The sequence below is a fragment of the Haemaphysalis longicornis genome, unplaced genomic scaffold (assembly GCF_048455015.1).
Source record: "Haemaphysalis longicornis isolate Haplotype H1 unplaced genomic scaffold, Haemaphysalis longicornis Haplotype H1 scaffold_173, whole genome shotgun sequence".
Taxonomy (NCBI): Eukaryota; Metazoa; Arthropoda; class Arachnida; order Ixodida; family Ixodidae; genus Haemaphysalis; species Haemaphysalis longicornis.
The window spans coordinates 387,300-404,435 of record NW_027526278.1 but is presented as its reverse complement, the minus strand read 5'-3'; the positions used below and the strand labels follow the sequence as shown (position 1 = coordinate 404,435).

Here is a 17,136-nt window from a genome sequence, read left to right as displayed (position 1 = left end):
TCGACGGCTTTAAGCAACCCCCTCCTCGAACGCTGCTTCTTCTCCTCAAAGAGCTTCCTCTTTGCTTTGCGCCCCTTCTTTTTTTGTTTGGGGGTGGGCGTGCTCGGAGGCGCCGCTTCGCCGTCCACCGCGGGGGGACCCGCGGCGGCGAGAGATGGCGCTGCCTCCGGCGCGACGATCGCGGGGGGCTCCGCGGAAGGCTCCGCGGGCGTCTGCTCGGGCCGCGTCGTCTGCTCGAGAGCATCAGCGGCTGGCGCGGCGTTTTCCTCGCTCTTTTGCGCCTCAATGCTAGCGCCCCCTACGCTGCTAGTCTCCTCTTTTCTCCCCGCGTCGTCTGCGTTGCTGCCTGTCTCGTCGCTCGCGGCGACGACGACGACGGGTTCGCTGACGGCGCTGCTTGTGCCCTCCTGACCCTCGATCTCAGTCGCCTCAGCGCCGGCGGGTTTCGTCCCCGCAACCGCGGCCGCGAAAGACTTAACGCGACACTGCGATCGCGCGTGATCGCCCTGGCACAGCGCGCATGGTGCCTCGCACGTCTCATGGCCGTACTGGTCGCACCTTGAGCACTTGGGGGTGATGCATGCGGCTGCATAGTGGCCAGTGCCACCGCAGCGAACGCATTGATGCACGACCCCGTCGTACTCAAAGCGGGCCACATACCTGTCCAGAACCTTGATGAGGTTCGGGACAGGCGTGACCATATCCATGCGGATGCGGCGCGTCCCCGAAACGAAGTCCGCGAACCCCGGAATGGTCTCGCGCTGCATCCCGTGTACCTGGCCGTACTGGCTCAGGATTTTCCTCAACTCTTCATCTGGCTCTTCCAGTGGGTACTGGAAGACGCGCACCACCTTCGACCTCGATCCGCGATACTCAAATCGGAACTTCTCCTCGCGAACTTCCACGACGGGATCGATTAGAAACCGCTCGACCGCCTGCTTCGTCTTGAAAACAACCTCAAACCGGCCGCCCGAAAAGTCCTGGACGCCACTCAGCTCGTTTTTACTGAACCGCTGCACGAGCACCTTCACCAACTCAACATTAGTGACTCCTCGAGGGAGCCGCGCGTAGAACGTGTACGGCGGCAGCCGCACGCTGTAGCTAGCCATGGCGGTTCGCTAGCGGACACGAGCTAAACACCCTGCCCTAAGCACAACGCGCCTGACACACGCTACAAAAAAGAGAGACCCTCGTCACTCACCAAGCTGACTTCGCACTTGCTGTATCCAAACAAAATCCTGGATGGAAGCTGAAAGGAAGACAAGTATCGCTGCCAACCAGCGAGCGCAACGAGCAGAAAAAACACAACACTCAGGTGAGCGCCCCGCGGCTACATGCCGCCACTGCACACGCACGAAACGATGAACACAGCAGGTGCTGTATCCGAAGGGAATGAAGCTCACACAACCACGACCACGCAACGCCGCCGGAGATCGCGCCGCTCACACGCCCGCCTTCTTCACGGCTTCACCACTCGGTTGGGGAGGCATGACTACTGCGATGCGAACACGACGGAGTCGACGCGAGCAGAAACGCGGCTCGCGGCGCTTTTATTCGAGCGCGCCGCATTCTGGCGCCTCTCGCTGGATGCGGTTTGGGCGGGGCTTATTTTTGAGTTCTCCTTGGACGCCGTGCAGAGTAGACGTGTTTTTCTCGCGCTCCACAGTTTCCCTAACTCCAGACCGGGCCTCCGGCCCGTTAACTTCTTTCTTTTAATTGCCACCCTTGGCAAGCCCTTTTTAAGGCTCCATACGGCAGGATGCCGCTTTTCCCGCACGTGGGCACGCCCAGCCCACGGCGCGTAATCTCCCCCGCGATCCTCTCCGCGCTGGCGCAAGGTTTCGACCTCCTGCCCCCCCCCCCGCTCAGAGGAGGAGGAGCAGGACAGCGCCAGCGAAGATGCAGAAGGCGAGGATTTAATGGATACATCAACCTCATCCCGCAGCAGCAGCAGCAGCAGCAACAGCAGCAGCAGCAGCAACAGCAGCAGTAGCAGTAGCAGCAGCAGCAGCTCGGGTGGCGACACACGACCCCGCTTCTCCCTCCGACCTTGCGAACGCGAGCACGCACGACCTTGCCATCCAGCGCGCACCGGAGCACGCACACCAGGCGCGAGCAAACGATGCCCCAACAAGTCAGACCCTGAACGCTGCAAGCGATACCCCGCAGCCGCCGCTTTCCGAGAACCGCACCCTCGCGAGCGCGCAGGAGATGCCCGATCCGCGCACACCAGACACCAGAGAGCGAGCGCAGGGCGAGCCGCACCCGGGAGAACGAAAGCAGCTTAACGCTCGCCCCAGAACCGGCTGCCCGCACGCAGGAGAGAGGGGAAGACATCGCCCCAAGAAACTCAACGCGGCACAGCCAAGCGAAAGGTCCCCCCGTCCTCCGCCCAGAAAGCGCCCCTCGCCACCCCGCGCCGCTTCCCCCTCACCCAGACAGGCCGCCGATAAGTCGAGGCAGCACCAAGGTCAACAAAGACTCCCGCCCCCCTCCCCCCTCCAAGAGCCGCAGAGCCAGCTCGACGACGACGGCTGGCGCGTGCAGAGAGGGCGGAAAAAGCGCACCCCGCCGCGCGCCTCTCCCCAGCCGAATGGAGCGTCAGGAAACGGAGCGGCCGTCTCCACCACCACAATCTTGTATCGGCCGACTGAACGCGGGGCAAACCTCGCGGGTATCAGCCGCTTCGAGATAGAAGATCAGTTGACGCATATCCCCGACATCAACGGATACAGAGTCAATCACCGCCTAAACACCGCGGCGGTGGACACTCAGAGCGAGCAATCCCGCGAGGCGCTCCTGGCCGTGCGCTCCCTATGCGGAGTGGCAGTGCGCGCCACAGTAGCACAAACACCTCGCAACGCCAGGGGCGTGCTCCACGACATAGACCTGCCAGGAACGGCAGAGGACATCATGCAAGTGGTGGAAACACCTATCCCAATCATCAGAGCAACTTTGCATGACAACTCCATGTTCCTGACGTTCGCGGGCCCCCAGCTACCCGAGGCTGTATACATACGGGGAGTCCGCGTACGCGTCCAGCGCCTCGACCCCCGCCCCATACAATGCGGCAAATGCGGCAGGTTTAACCACCTTACCACTGCCTGCCGAGGCGGGACGCGATGCGGCAACTGTAGCGGCCCGCACCTCACCTCCGCCTGCACCGAGCACACCCAGAAATGTGCCAACTGCGGGGGAAAGCACCATTTCTCATCCCCGCGGTGCAGGCTATACAAGAGAGAACGTGCGATAGCGGCGTACGCTGCAGCCCGGAGCCTACCCATCGGCGAAGCATGGCGTCACTACTTCGCCTCCAACCGCCGCGCAGCTTGGGAAAGAAAAAACGCCACCCAGACATCCACCCAAGCCGCCCCCCCTCCCAGCTTTCGAAGCTACAGTCAGATTCTGCAGGCGCCTCGGCAGGTGGCTCCCCCCCAGCCCCCTGGCCGAAGAGTTCGCCTCCTACTACGCGCCCGACGACCCCCAGACGACCGACACGTCACCGGGTGACGTCACACCGCCTCCGCGGCCAGCCACGCCGCTCCCCCTCGCCCACTGGGACAGCGTGGACTACGTCACCGCGGCTTTCAACGCGCCATTCACCCCGGCCGAGCTAGCGCGCGCAATTCAAAACGCCAAACGCAAAAGCGCGCCGAGAGCCGACGGAATAACCTACCAGGCTATTCGGAACCTCGACGAGAGGCAGCGCTCGCATCTACTAGACTACTACAACCTCCACTGGTCATCTGGCACACTACCCGAACAATTCGGCCTACAACTCATCGCCCCTGTACTGAAAAGAAGCAAACCCCCACCTGACTTCTCCTCCTTCCGACCCATCTCCCTCACGAGCGCTGCCTCCAAAATTCTTGAATCCATGGCACTCGCTCGTCTTCAATGGTTCGCGCAGAAAAACAACATCAACCCCGAACAGCAAACGGGCTTCCGCCGCCAGCGCAGTGCCATGGATTCCATCGCAGACCTGGTTTCAGCACTAGAACATGCAAAGGCAACAAAAACAGTTATTTTCGTCGTGCTCCTAGACATCCGGAAAGCCTTCGACTGCCTCCCCCACAACACCATCCACGCCGCAATTGCCCGCAGCAACATCACAGGCAACATGCGCGCGTATTTGGAGGCATTCCTCCGCGGCCGACAGCTGCGCGTACGGCTGCCCGGATGTACTAGCTCGGCCCGGTCGGTCACCACAGGGGTCCTCCAGGGCAGCGTACTCTCCCCCTTCCTATTTAACCTCGCCCTCGCCACGCTCCCAGAGGTTCTTCCCAACGTCGCCGACACTCCCACCTACATGAGTATTTACGCGGACGATGTGGCAATATGGTGCACGGCAAGCAAACAAGATCACCTACGCGCCCGCGACACCACGCAAATAGCACTTTCTGCCACTGTCGACCATCTCAAACATCTGGGGTTGGACGTGTCCCACGACAAAACAGCCGCGATGGTCTACCATCCCACCGCCGCAAACGCTCGACAAACCCCCCCCGCTCCACATTAACAGCACTCCCCTCCCCTGGCAGAAAGAGGCCAAATACTTCGGCATTAAGATCCATCACCGGGTGACGTGGCTGCCCCTGGTCAAAATGCTGCGAGGCCAATTAATCGCAGTACAGCGGGCCATACGCTCCCTGGCTGCCAGGGGCAGGGGATGCTCCCAAGAGTGGGCGCTGCGTGTGTACGACGCGGCGGGCGTATCACATATCCTGTACGCCCTCACTGTCATCACCCCAAGCAAAACAAACTGGGCCAAGGTCGAGCGGGACCATACTGCCGCAATCCGCCTCTGCCTCGGCATCCCGCGAAGCTCACCCATTGCAGAGACCTTGGCGGAGGGCAACGCCTGGCCCGCGCAGCTACGAACACGTAAAGCGGGGCTGTGCTTCATAGACAGGCTCGTGCGCGCACCCGACGGAGCGGCGCTGCTCAAACGCCTCCAAGCTCGGACAGCCTCGACGGCAGGCAGGCTAGCAGCGGCCTACGCAGAAATAACGGGCCTCAAACAACCGCTGCCCCCCTTCGACCCCCTCCCCCCCCATCGCACACCAGCAGTGGAGATCAAATGCACTCTCCCGGGAGTGAGAGGGAAAAGACGGGAGCTGCCCCAGGCACTCCGCTTTGCTGCAGCAGAGCATATGCACGAAGAGTCAACAGGAAACAACCAAGCGCTCGCTCTTTTCACCGACGGGTCGGTGACCCCAGGGCCCCCGAAGAGCGCCGCGGCAGCGTGCGTCGCCCCACAACTAAACGCGCACACACAATGCCGCCTGCCCTTCCCCGCCTGCTCCACCACGGCCGAACTGGCAGGGCTACACCTAGCGGCAGACATGGCCCTAGATCAGCAAGCAAACTACACCAGCATCACCATCTACTGCGACAATAAGGCCGCGCTACAACGACTCCAGCGCCCACACGGGCATACTGCGTCGGTGGCGTTGTTGTACGCAAAACTGTGCGCCGTCGCCTCCCAGGGCAGCGCGGTGCGCCTGCAGTGGCTGCCCTCGCACGTTGGCATTGAAGGGAACGAAGCCGCAGACGCCCTCGCCAAGGCAGCGCACTCGGCCGACACCCCGATCACCACCGACGTCTGCTGCATCGACGAGGCCCGCAATGTCATAACAGACAACCTACGCGGAGGTCATCCAGACCCACGCGTCGCTGCGGGTGATCCGCTACCACGGGTGCCCACCAACAAACTATCTCGTCAGGAAAGCGCACTCCTAAGCAGGCTGCGCACGGGATGCGCCGTTACAAACTCGCGCCTGCACCTCTACAAGAAGCGCGATTCACCGGCCTGCTCACATTGCGGTGCCTTTGACTCTATCGGCCACTGCATCGTCGTGTGCGCTGCATACAATAACGAGCGCGCCCGTCTCCGCGCGGCCTACAAGCGCCTAGGAATACCATGCAGCATGAAGACCGAGCTGCTCTTCCCCCGCTGCCCCCGCTCCCTCCTCGCCGGAGCATACCGACACCTCCTCGCGTTTCTCGAGGAGATCGGCCTGGCCTCTCGCCTGTAGTGCGCCTCTCCCCCCTCCTCCCTCTCCCCACGGGACCCCGAGCTGCAGCGGCCAACCCCCGCTGTCTCCTTCCTGACCTACCTTTCTTCTCTCCCCGCGCCCCGCGGCTGCTGAAAATAGCCGCGCTTCCGCTCCGACCCGCGACGCGCGTGCTATAAACAATCAGCCTTCGCGGCCACTGAACTGCAGCGGATGCCCCCCCCGCACCTATTTTAATTCTTTTACCTTCATTTTTCCACCCCCTTTTTTCTTTGGTGCTCGTGCTGTGGTGTGACAACTACGTGCCTGCCCACAGCCACTCCTCACTGCAACAACAGCTCCGGGCAACTCGCCAGCCGCCCCCTTCGCTCGCAAGACATCTGCGCCCGCCCGTTCACAGACAACAGTGCTAACACCCACACGATTCTGCCGCGCGGACGAGTGATCAACTGTGCCACGCCACATGAGGCTGAGGTGCTCTCATGAGCCAACCACCCCACCCCCTTTAACTACTGACGCCGCTGTTTCTTCTCCTGCCTCATAGGTATCTCTATTTACATGGCGCTTCCCCCCCCCCTCCCCCCACACTTCCTTCAAATCTTTCAACCCCCCCCTCCCCCTTCCTCCCTGGACCCGATGAGGTGTCGGCACGCAAAGCCAGACAGTTTCGGGTCCCTATCTCCTATCCTCCCCCCACCCCCTCAAAACCTCGAAAGAAAGAAGCAGGGCTTATTTGAGTACCTCCGCCTCGCCGCGGCCGCGCCGGACACACACCGAACGTTCGCTCGCGCGTGCACATCTCGTACCGCGCAGTCGTCTTGTTTCTCTTCGTGCAGTAGCAGCAGTAGCAGCATCATCATGTCCGGACGTGGCAAGGGTGGAAAGGCGAAGGGCAAGAGCAAGACCCGCTCCAGCCGTGCTGGGCTCCAGTTCCCCGTGGGCCGAATCCACCGTCTGTTGCGCAAGGGTCACTACGCCGAGCGCGTGGGCGCCGGTGCCCCAGTCTACCTGGCTGCAGTGCTCGAGTACCTGGCCGCCGAATTTCTCGAGTTGGCCGGCAACGCCGCTCGCGACAACAAGAAGACCAGGATCATTCCCCGCCACCTCCAGCTGGCCATCCGCAACGACGAGGAGTTGAACAAGCTGCTCTCGGGGGCGTCACCATCGCCCAGGGAGGCGTCCTGCCCAACATCCAGGCCGTTCTGTTGCCCAAGAAGACCGAGAAGAAGGCCTGAAATGCCCCTGTTTCCCAGCGCCACGAGCACCTACAAAACGGCTCTTGTAAGAGCCAACCCAAGTGCGTGTCACAGCAGAAACGATGCTGCCTTTGCTGCTGCTGCCTCCTCCTTATCTCGTAGTACTTTTCGCTCGTTATTCTTTGTCCATGCACGCCTAACGTGAGCGTTTTGTGTAGCGCGTTATTTAGGCACACGATCGACACCTTATTGACTTTCTCTGCTGCAAAACTTACACAGCATTTCGTAACGTGAAAGGGAATTCTTCTGCAAAGCGCCAGGCACTGCTGCAACTGAATAAAGCTTGCGCTGTGCAGTCAGTGTGTTTTCGCAGTTAGGCAGCTTTTTTTTTTCTTAGAGACCCCCAGTGTAGAAGAACATCTTGCCAGCAAGAGTTGTTCCCACGGAAGTTCCTAGCGTGCTGCTCTTGTTTTTTTTTAGCATGCATTTGCGTATTCTATACCAATCACTGCAAACACATGTCATTTGGCTAAGCTTCTGGAATCGTTTGCTCACGTATCATTCCGTTCTAATTTGGCTGATTCCAACCGTGTCTGTTTTTTAAATCAAAACTGGCCTACAGAACCCCCACATCACTGCTGTGCTAGTTAAAGAAACCAACAAACCCACGAGGAGAAAGTGAGAACACCAACAGAAGCAGCAATTTGGTTTATTCATTTTCACGCACGATAAGAGTGGCATATAAAGCATAAACTCACTTGTTGCACACACGCAAACTAAAAAACCCCACAACACTCACCTTTTTTCGTTGTGCGAACACGCAGTGCAAAATACAACAGCAGAGAGAGGCAGAAATGGGGTTTACGAGCTTGGCGTGCTTCGCGCAAACGCTAGCCACGAAACAAGGTGGATTTGGTTCTTAAAAGAACCGTTTGTGGGCTTCTTTTCCTGGCGGCGGTAAGAAGGAGGCAAGGTCTTAGGCGCGCTCGCCGCGGATGCGCCTGGCAAGCTGGATGTCCTTGGGCATGATGGTGACACGCTTGGCGTGGATGGCACACAGGTTTGTGTCCTCGAAGAGACCCACCAGGTATGCCTCGCTGGCCTCTTGGAGCGCCATGACGGCCGAGCTCTGGAAGCGCAGGTCGGTTTTGAAGTCCTGAGCGATCTCACGCACGAGCCGCTGGAAGGGCAGCTTGCGGATCAGCAGCTCGGTGGACTTCTGGTAGCGGCGGATCTCACGCAGGGCCACGGTCCCGGGCCTGTAGCGGTGTGGCTTCTTGACGCCGCCCGTGGCCGGGGCGCTGTTGCGGGCTGCCTTGGTAGCCAGCTGCTTGCGCGGCGCCTTGCCGCCGGTACTCTTGCGGGCCGTCTGCTTGGTACGCGCCATTGCGGCTACAGGTGCTGCAAAAGCTGCGAGGCAAGATACAACAACTCGGAGGTGAAAGGAATCACGTGTACACGCTTCGGCGTCAGGAGCGAGACTGCTCGCCCTACGCTCGGCGAGTCGCCTTCCCGACTGAGCGCGCCTCTGATTGGTTGCGCCGCGAGCCCCTCTTCCCCTCTTTTCGATGCTTGAATGCTGGAAAGTGCACTTTTTTTCCGTGCCGCAAATTTGCGCCCCTGCGGTTACCGAACGAAAAAAGCTATTGATTTCATTCAAACGCTGTGTTGTTGCGCGCTACGTTTTCTCTTATCTGTCCAAAAATGGTAAACCTGGCCCAAACTGCCGTCCGGCTATGACGCGAAATGTCCGACTGACCATAAACGAGAGTGCCGGCGGCCGCCGCCGCCGCCGCCGCCGCGGCGAAGCTCTTCCCACCCTCCACGGTCGCTAGGATGCTGAAAATGGACAATTTTGGTCGGTCGCTTCGGAGCCACCGAAGCGAGCAGTCGTGTTTTTCACCGCTCTCCTATCTTGTTCCACTATCTAATAATGTAATATCTCTATCCCCCTCAGTTTATTTTAGTACAGGCCGCGCCCCGTGGCAAGCCCTTCTCAGGGCTCATTAGGGAGGGCCCTTTCTTCCCCATACCTCGTTAATAGCCCCTCATTTCATTTGCACTCATCATGCCCCCCCCCACCTTCTGACGCCCCATGGCAACCTCTATCCCCCCACCAACTCCCCGTTCCCAGCCTGTCCGCACCCCCATCCGCACTATCTCACCTTGCTACTTGTTAGCTATCGAGTCCGGTATGAGAGCTCTCAGCTCCATGAAAAGGGCAGCGGCGCAGGCTAGCGATGGTGGTGGCGAGACGACCCAGCATTCCGTCTCGCCGTCTTCCTCGTCGTCTGCCACTACTAGCAGCAGCAGTGATACCAACAGCAGCTCTGGTGAGTGTTCGCCCCCCGTTTCCCCCCCACAGCGCCCCTCGCGATCGACCCTAGACCGAGAACGCATCCGAACCCGAGGGCACAGCGCTGATAGCCCCCTGCAGCGTATCGCATTCTGCCGAAGCGCCTGGCTCAAACATCGCGCATCAGCGACATGTACGCTCCCAAAGCGGCCCGCTGCGACGCAAGAAGCGCCCCCACCCCCCCGCTCTCTCGCCTGCGAAAAAGCGTGCGACAGGGACGCGTCCCTGCATCCCCGAAAAAGCGCCGTCCAGCCCCAAGACGCAAGCGAAACCAACCTTCCCCTGAGACGCCTCGAAGGCCCCGGCCATCTTTTCTCCGGCCTCCCGGTGGAAATCAGTCACTTGCGGCCATTTCCGAAGGCTCCCCGCCCCCCTCAAGCGGCGACGAAGCATGCCTGACGACAGCTGCAAGGAATGCGGAGGGCCCCCAGCCCCCCACTGTCGGCGGCGCTTCACCGGGGACCGATGACCCGAGCGGGAGCCGCGGCGACGAGGCGGAGAGCGTCCCCCTGGCCGCTGCAGCCGATCGCGAGGCAGCCGCAAACAGCACCTCCGGGCGGCTGCAAGAGATCACGCACGCAGCGCCCGCTTCCAAGAACAAGTGCCGCCCCCCTCCCGCGGAGACGTCGCAAACAGCGCGCGGCCCCCGAACGCGACCTGCGGCTCCTCCTCCCCCGCCAACTCCACGAGCAGGAAGAGTGCGAATGACGCGGTCAGCGAGTGCCACCCTCCCCCCTCGAAGACGCAGCAACCAGCGCGCGGCCCCCCGAACGCGGCCCCCAGCTCCTCCTCCCCTACCGGCTCCTCCGAGGGCAGGGAGAGCCCCAACCGCCCCCGATGCGGATGACGCGGCCGGCGCGGATGACGAGGGATTCACGTTGGTGAAGCACGGGAAGCGCCGGCCTAAGAAAACAAGCCCGCCAGCACCCTCCCCTCCTCTCCCCCAGGCCACCCCTCCCCGAGCAGGAGGTAAACAAACCGACTCCCGGCGAGCGAGCGCCGCTGGCAGACTCGCCCCTCAGGTCACGGTGCTCTTCAAACCCAACACCCAAGGCGCAAGCCTACGCCACCTGAGCCGCTATGACCTGAGCGAGGAACTTAAACACCTCCGCGGCCTGGGTGAGATCCGCATAAACGCGCGGCTTAATCTGGTGGCAGTAGATACAGCGCGCGATGACACCCGCGACGCTCTGCTCGGGCTTCGCTCCCTCGGGGGTGTGCCCGTGCAGCCGTACCCTGCCTCGAGGGAGGGACGCACGCGCGCGGTTCTGCGGGGCATTGATGCCGCAGGTGGAGCAGAGGAGCTGATCGCAAGAATCAAAACAGCGGTGCCCATCATCGGGGGGTCGCGCAAGGGTCAGCTGCTGTTTCTGACCTTCCTGGGCCGCCAGCCACCCACCCATGTGTTCCTTTCACACATCCGCGTCCCGGTGGAGCTTCTGACCGCTCGCAATCTCCAATGCGGGCAGTGCTACCGCTTCGGCCATGTCCGAACGGCCTGCAGGGGCGCGGCTCGCTGCGCCAGGTGTGCTGGCGCCCACTCCACGCAAGACTGCGCGGCTCCAGGGCTCCGCTGCTGCAACTGCGGGGGGCCCCACTGGGCAACAGCTACAAGATGTCCCGCGCGCCCGACCGCGACGCTGACACCTCCCACAGCGCACATTCAACCCCCCGCCCCCCCCCAGCTGTACGAGAACGGCCCGCTAGCCCCCCGTCACCGGAGAGACCATCCTACGCCAGCCGGCTGCGAGCGCCAGCCCCCTCGGCCGCACTACTGGATGAAGCGCGCAAGACAATAGCAAATCTCACAAGCTACATAGAACACCTCGAAAATGGAAGGTAACAATCCCACACCAAACACCCGCACCCAAGCCAAAACAAGACCTTCCATCCTCCAATGGAACTGCAACTCACTCCACAGGCGCCACGACGACCTCTACGCGCGGGTCCTGCAACATCCGCATGACATCCTGTGCCTCCAGGAGACAGACACCTTACCTGAGGAATGCCGACTGCCCGGTTATGTCGCCTACCATTGTGCGACGAAATGCGCCGAGCCGCACTGCCCGCTCAAGCGTTGCGACAACACCGCGCACGCCCCCGGCCGCACGAGAGCAGCCATTTACATCAAAAAGTCCATCCCGCACGCTCGGGTCGACCTTGGTGGCCCCCGGAGCGATCACCTCGAATGCGTGGCCGTTACGACGCGCATGGGGAAAGCCGAGACGACGGTGGTGAGTGCCTACGTGCCACCCAACCGGGACTGGGACCCTGCCGAGCTGTGCTCCCTGACTGCTCTCTGCACGCGTGATAAGATCGTGTGCGGCGACTTTAACGCACACCACGCCAGCTGGGGGAGCAGGCGTGCCAACAACCGCGGCACTCAGCTTGTTGACGCTATTACCACCTGCGGGCTCGCCCCCATCAACACCGGGGAAACAACATTCGCAAAGCGCAACAACCGGCAGTCGTGCATCGATGTCGCCTTTACATCTGAACACCTCAGGTACTCCTGGAGGCCTCAGGCCAGCACATGGGGCTCGGATCATAAGCCAATTGCAATTGAACCAGAGAGCGGGGGCGCCGCACGAGGCCGCGTTTTCTCCGTGACGCACTGGGACCGCTTCCGAGAACTGCTCTCCGAATCCCAACAGGAAGACTTTCTCGGCGCGCTCGAGCGCTCCCTCAAAGCGGCCACAACAACGGCCCACGCGGCCCCCTTCCAGCCGGCCCCGGATCTGAAGCTCCTCAACCTGCGCGCCGCGAGACAGCGAGCGCAACGCCAGGCCCTCCGCTCCGGCGCGCGGGATGAATGGACCCTTTACAACCGGATCGACGCCGTATTACGCCGCCACGCGAAGAAGCTGCGGCGCGAGAGCTGGGTTTCCATCTGCGCCTCTCTCGAAAGCGCCGCGGGCACGGCGAGAGCGTGGCGGCTCCTACGTGCCCTCATCCAGCCCCCTCGCCCAGCAAGCTTCCCCTCCTCTCGCTGGCCATCGCCCAAAAGAAGCCCCTCGCCGAAGTGGCCGAGGCCTTCGCCGCGCACGTCACCTCCTGCTCCCCCCCCCCGGCCTCCGTCGGCCGCGCGCCGCCGAACGTAAACAAACCACCCCTCTCGGCCCCCGACGCGCGCGCGGCCGAGGTCATGAATGAACCCTTCACGGCGCAGGAGCTGGAGCGTGAGCTGGCGAGGGCGAAGCGAAAGAGCGCCCTGGGCCCCGACGGAATAACCTTCCAGGCGCTCAGAAACCTCAACGAAGAACAGCGCAAAAGGCTCCTGACCTATTTCAACAGGCTGTGGGAACGGGGCACGCTGCCCAATTTGCTCACCCTGGCGTACGTCTGCCCCATCCTAAAGCGCGGCAAGCCACCATCCGAGCTCGGCTCCTACCGGCCCATCTCTCTGACCTCTGCAGTAGGAAAACTGCTAGAGATGATGGTGCTGGCAAGGCTGGAGTGGCTCGCGGGGGAGTACAAATGGAGCCCCGAGCAGCAAGTCGGCTTTAAAAGGGGGCGCAGCACGGCGGACTGCATCGCGGACGTCGTCTCCACGTTTGAGCAGGCCAAGGGAAGCAAGCACACCATGTTTTTGGTCCTGCTCGACGTGGAGAAAGCTTTCGACGCCCTCCCCCACAAGACGATCCATGCCGCGCTTGACCGCTGCCGAGTGACGGGGCGGATGCGCGCATACCTGGATGCCTTCCTAGGCAACCGCCACCTCTAGGTACGCGTGGGAAAAACCCTAAGCTCGGCCTGCCCCGTCACAGCAGGCGTACCCCAGGGCAGCGTGTTGTCCCCCTTTATGTTCAATCTGGCCCTATCAACACTCCCTACTGCATTCCCCTCCTCCGACCCCATCCCGACCCACATGATGCTTTATGCCGACGATATAGCCATCTGGAACACCGCCCACACGGGCAGGCGGGAGGCTGCCCGCGAAGCCATCCAGGTGGCCCTCAACATCGTCGGCAGACAGCTAGAAGATTTTGGCCTGCGGGTATCGCCCACCAAAACTGTGCCCCTCACATACCACCCCACGGCAGGAATGGAGAAGTGCACCCAAGAGCTCCAACTGAATGGTGTCACCCTGCCGTGGAAAAAGAAGGTGGTGTATTTGGGGGCCACATTAGACAACAGGCTCTGCTGGCGGCCCCACCTGAAAGCTGCCCGAGCCATGGCCGCCACAGCATTACAAGCCATCAAGAAGATCGTGGCAGGTGGGCGTGGCTGCACCCCGGAGCTGGCCGCGCGTATATACACGGCCACTGGCGTCAGCCGTGTGCTGTACGCGCTCCCGCAGGCGAAGGTAACCCCCGCGACCTGGAGGAAGCTCGAGCTTCAACACCGCGCCACCCTGCGCCTCTGCCTCGGCCTCCCCAACCACTCACGCATCGTCGAAACCCTCGCCGAGGGCGGATCGTGGCCCCTGCAGTCCATCGCAACGCGCTACGGGCTCAACTTTATAGCGCGCTTGAAGCTTGCCCCAGACGGCCACACCCTCCTCGAGCGGTTTCGCCAGCGACCTCACTCGCAAGCCTACCAGCTTCTAACAAACTATGAACAGCTCGTGGGTCCAGACCCGCCACCCACAGACCCGCCCCCCCCACCGCAGCGCGACGCGGGTGTGCACATCGACACCACGATCCCCGGCGTCAGAAGCAAGCGCGCCACCCCCACCTGCGCTTTACAACAGGAGGTCGCGTGTCTGCTGCACGAGCGCTACGCAGGCGCAGTAAAAATGTACACCGACGGCTCCGTGCTGCCCGGCCCCCGAGGCTCCGCCGCCGCCGCTTGCGCGGCCCCCGAGCTAGATCTAACGGTGCAGCGCCGTCTCAGCTTTGCCTCCGGCTCAACAACAGCCGAGCTGGTAGGCCTGCACCTGGCGGCGGACGCCCTGACGGAACGCCGCGACATCATCCAGGCTGTCATCCTTTGCGACAGCCGGGCGGCACTCCTGCGCCTGCAAAACCCATACAAACATGGGCCGCTCGTGCGGCAGCTCGCCAAGAAGCTGCGTGAACTACAATCAGAGGGGAGACGCGTCTCGCTGCACTGGGTGCCGGCTCACGTGGGTTTGGCGGGCAACGAGCTGGCCGACTCGCTCGCCAAGGCGGCCCACTCGGCGAACACGGCCGTCTACGAAGCAGCCACCAAAGGGGACGAGGCGCGCTACTGGGTAGCGATGCACGCAGAAAAACAACACCCGCACCCGCGACTGGCCAACGGAAATTCCCCGGGGCGCCTCCCGAGCCGCACCTTCGGCCGCGCGGACTGCAGCCTGCTGCTTCGCCTCCGCACGCGCAGCGCTTTGTCCACGGCCCGCCGCTTCTTCTTCGGACGGGCCGCCTCCCCCAACTGCCAGCACTGCGGCGAACTCGAAAACACAGAGCACGCCCTACTACGCTGCAGCCACCACCACGCCGAACGGGCCAAGATGCTGCAACGCTATGCTGCCCTCGGAGTTGCGTGCAGCACGCGGGAGGAGCTTCTATTCCCCTCGGCCTCCCGCGAACGGGGCGCGGCACTCACCGCACTGCTGCAGTATTTGCACGCTACCGGTTTGGCCCAGCTGCTCTAAAGGCCAACGGCCCCGCCGCCGTCGCTCTCCTTCCCCCTTCTCATTCCTCCTCCCCCTCCTCCCTGCCCCCGTTCCGGCGCTCCTGTGCGCGGCTCCCCGTGGCCGCCGCCGCACGATCCGGCGCTTCCGTGTGCGGCCCCTCTGGTCCTGCTGCTGCCGCACGAACTCTGAGCCCCCTGCGGCGTGCGGGGCCCCAACCGTCAGCCAAGAACATTCCCCCCAAAACTTTCCAGGCCCAGTGCCCGAATCGGAACGCGTGTGAGTGTGTGTGTGTGTGTGTGTGACATAGTGCGGTCAGGCAGGGTTGTGCCCACGCGCCTCCCAGCACACCCAGCCTGCCTCATAACTATCCTGTGCCGCAGACATCCGAACTCTACGAACACTCTGCTTGCGGCGCGCGCTTCTTCAACCTATTACACATTATCACCAGTGTCTATGTCAACCCGTTCGCATGCTGTACCTTGTCCATATTAAGCACATATCCCTTTTCCTTCAAACCTTGTATTTACCCCCGCAAGCCCCTTATTACGCCCCCTGTAACTCGCTTACCAGCTATCCCCACTTATATCCACCCCACCTATATCCTGCTGCCATTATCATGTACCCCTGTAACCCGCTATACGAGGTTCCTTTTTTTTTCTTTTTTTTTCTCTTCTTTATTCTTATACCATTTGTTGTTGTTGTTATTGTTTTCTTCCCCTGCCGTGTCGGTCGTACCTAGCACAGCTGTCGTCATTATCTGCCGCCCGTACAGCTGCTGCTGTTACGTCTCCCCCCCAGTTGTTTTCGCGTTTCCCGCATATGTTACTGATGCCATCCACTAATACTGATGTGACCCCCTGTTAACCCACTCAGTATCCAATGTCTTACACTTTACACTGTTTTTTTATTATTATTATTATTATCATTCCTTTTTTTTATTATTATTATTATTATTATTTTACTTTCTGCTGTGTCCCCCCATGTTATTCTACTCCGAATCCGATGTCAACCGCTAATGTTGATGTATCCCTCTATATTTTTTTTTCTTCCGATGTCTGCTGCCAATTCTGTTGTGCCCCCTAGTTATTTTACTACGTTTCCTATGTCACCTGTTAATTCTGGTGGGACCCCCTGTTTTCTTATTTTGTATTCCATGTCAACTGCAAACCTTGTTGTGACACCCTGTCATCCCCGCCTGCCCCACTGTACTGCGACATTTGCGTGTGTGCGACTCCTGTTACCTGCCCATTCACCTTTTCCCTACACCCTTCCCCCCCACTTTACCTACTCTTTCGTCTCTCCCACCCTCCTCGCTTCCGTTCGGCCGGTTGAGGTGTCGGCGTAACGCCAGACAGTTACTGGCCTCTGTCCCCCCTCCCCCCCCCCCAACAATCACTTCATCATCATCATCATCAGAATTTTGGTCGCCACGTAAATTCGCATCGCCACAGTTTCCGAACAAAAAGAGCTATCAATTCCATTCAAATTTTGCCTTGTTGCGCCTTGTGTTTTCTCTTACGTGAGCAAAAATGGTGAACGTGGTGAAAATTGCGGCCTGGCTACGACGCAAAATATTTTGCTTACCATGCAGATTTTGCGAACGCAATAAGCTATCGATTTCATTTAAAGCGTGCCCTCTTGCGCAAGACGTTTATTCTTACCTGCGAAAAATTCACACACCTGGTGCGACCCACAGTCGCGCTGCAGAAGGAAACGTGGGGCACACCATAATCTATCTTGGGGGGCCCACAACTGCGCGCCTTGCAAGGGGCTAGTTTGAAAAACAAAACCGTTTGATAACTTTGCATTTATCGACCTTGGATTGGCCCTGTGAAGGTTACGCGGGCTCCCTGTTCGTATATATTTTGCTACTACCAGGGCTGCTGTTTTCAAAGCGGTTGTGTCATCTCGCAGGAGGGCTCCAAAACAGGCTTGTTACATCTTGTACACAATGTAAACAAAGGTAACGAGAACAATGAAATGGTCATTTAAATGGAATGACTAATG

The 17,136-nt window shown here is 60.6% G+C and overlaps 1 protein-coding gene and 1 pseudogene across 1 annotated transcript; one reads left to right on the top strand and one right to left on the bottom strand.

Annotated features, from left to right (window-relative positions):
• Window positions 1–6,757: 6,757 nt before the first annotated feature.
• On the top strand, window positions 6,758–7,252 carry LOC144166479 (histone H2A-like; annotated as a pseudogene).
• Window positions 7,253–8,123: 871 nt separating this feature from the next.
• On the bottom strand, window positions 8,124–8,698 carry LOC144166502 (histone H3). Its single transcript, XM_077696013.1, has one exon. The coding sequence runs from the start codon at window positions 8,598–8,600 to the stop codon at window positions 8,190–8,192; it is 411 nt and encodes a 136-aa protein (XP_077552139.1). The 5' UTR covers window positions 8,601–8,698; the 3' UTR covers window positions 8,124–8,189.
• Window positions 8,699–17,136: the final 8,438 nt, after the last annotated feature.

What these genes read in the sequence shown, in the direction of transcription:
- LOC144166502 (XM_077696013.1), bottom strand. Translation starts at nt 8,600, where the DNA reads ATGGCGCGTACCAAGCAGACGGCCCGCAAGAGTACCGGCGGCAAGGCG.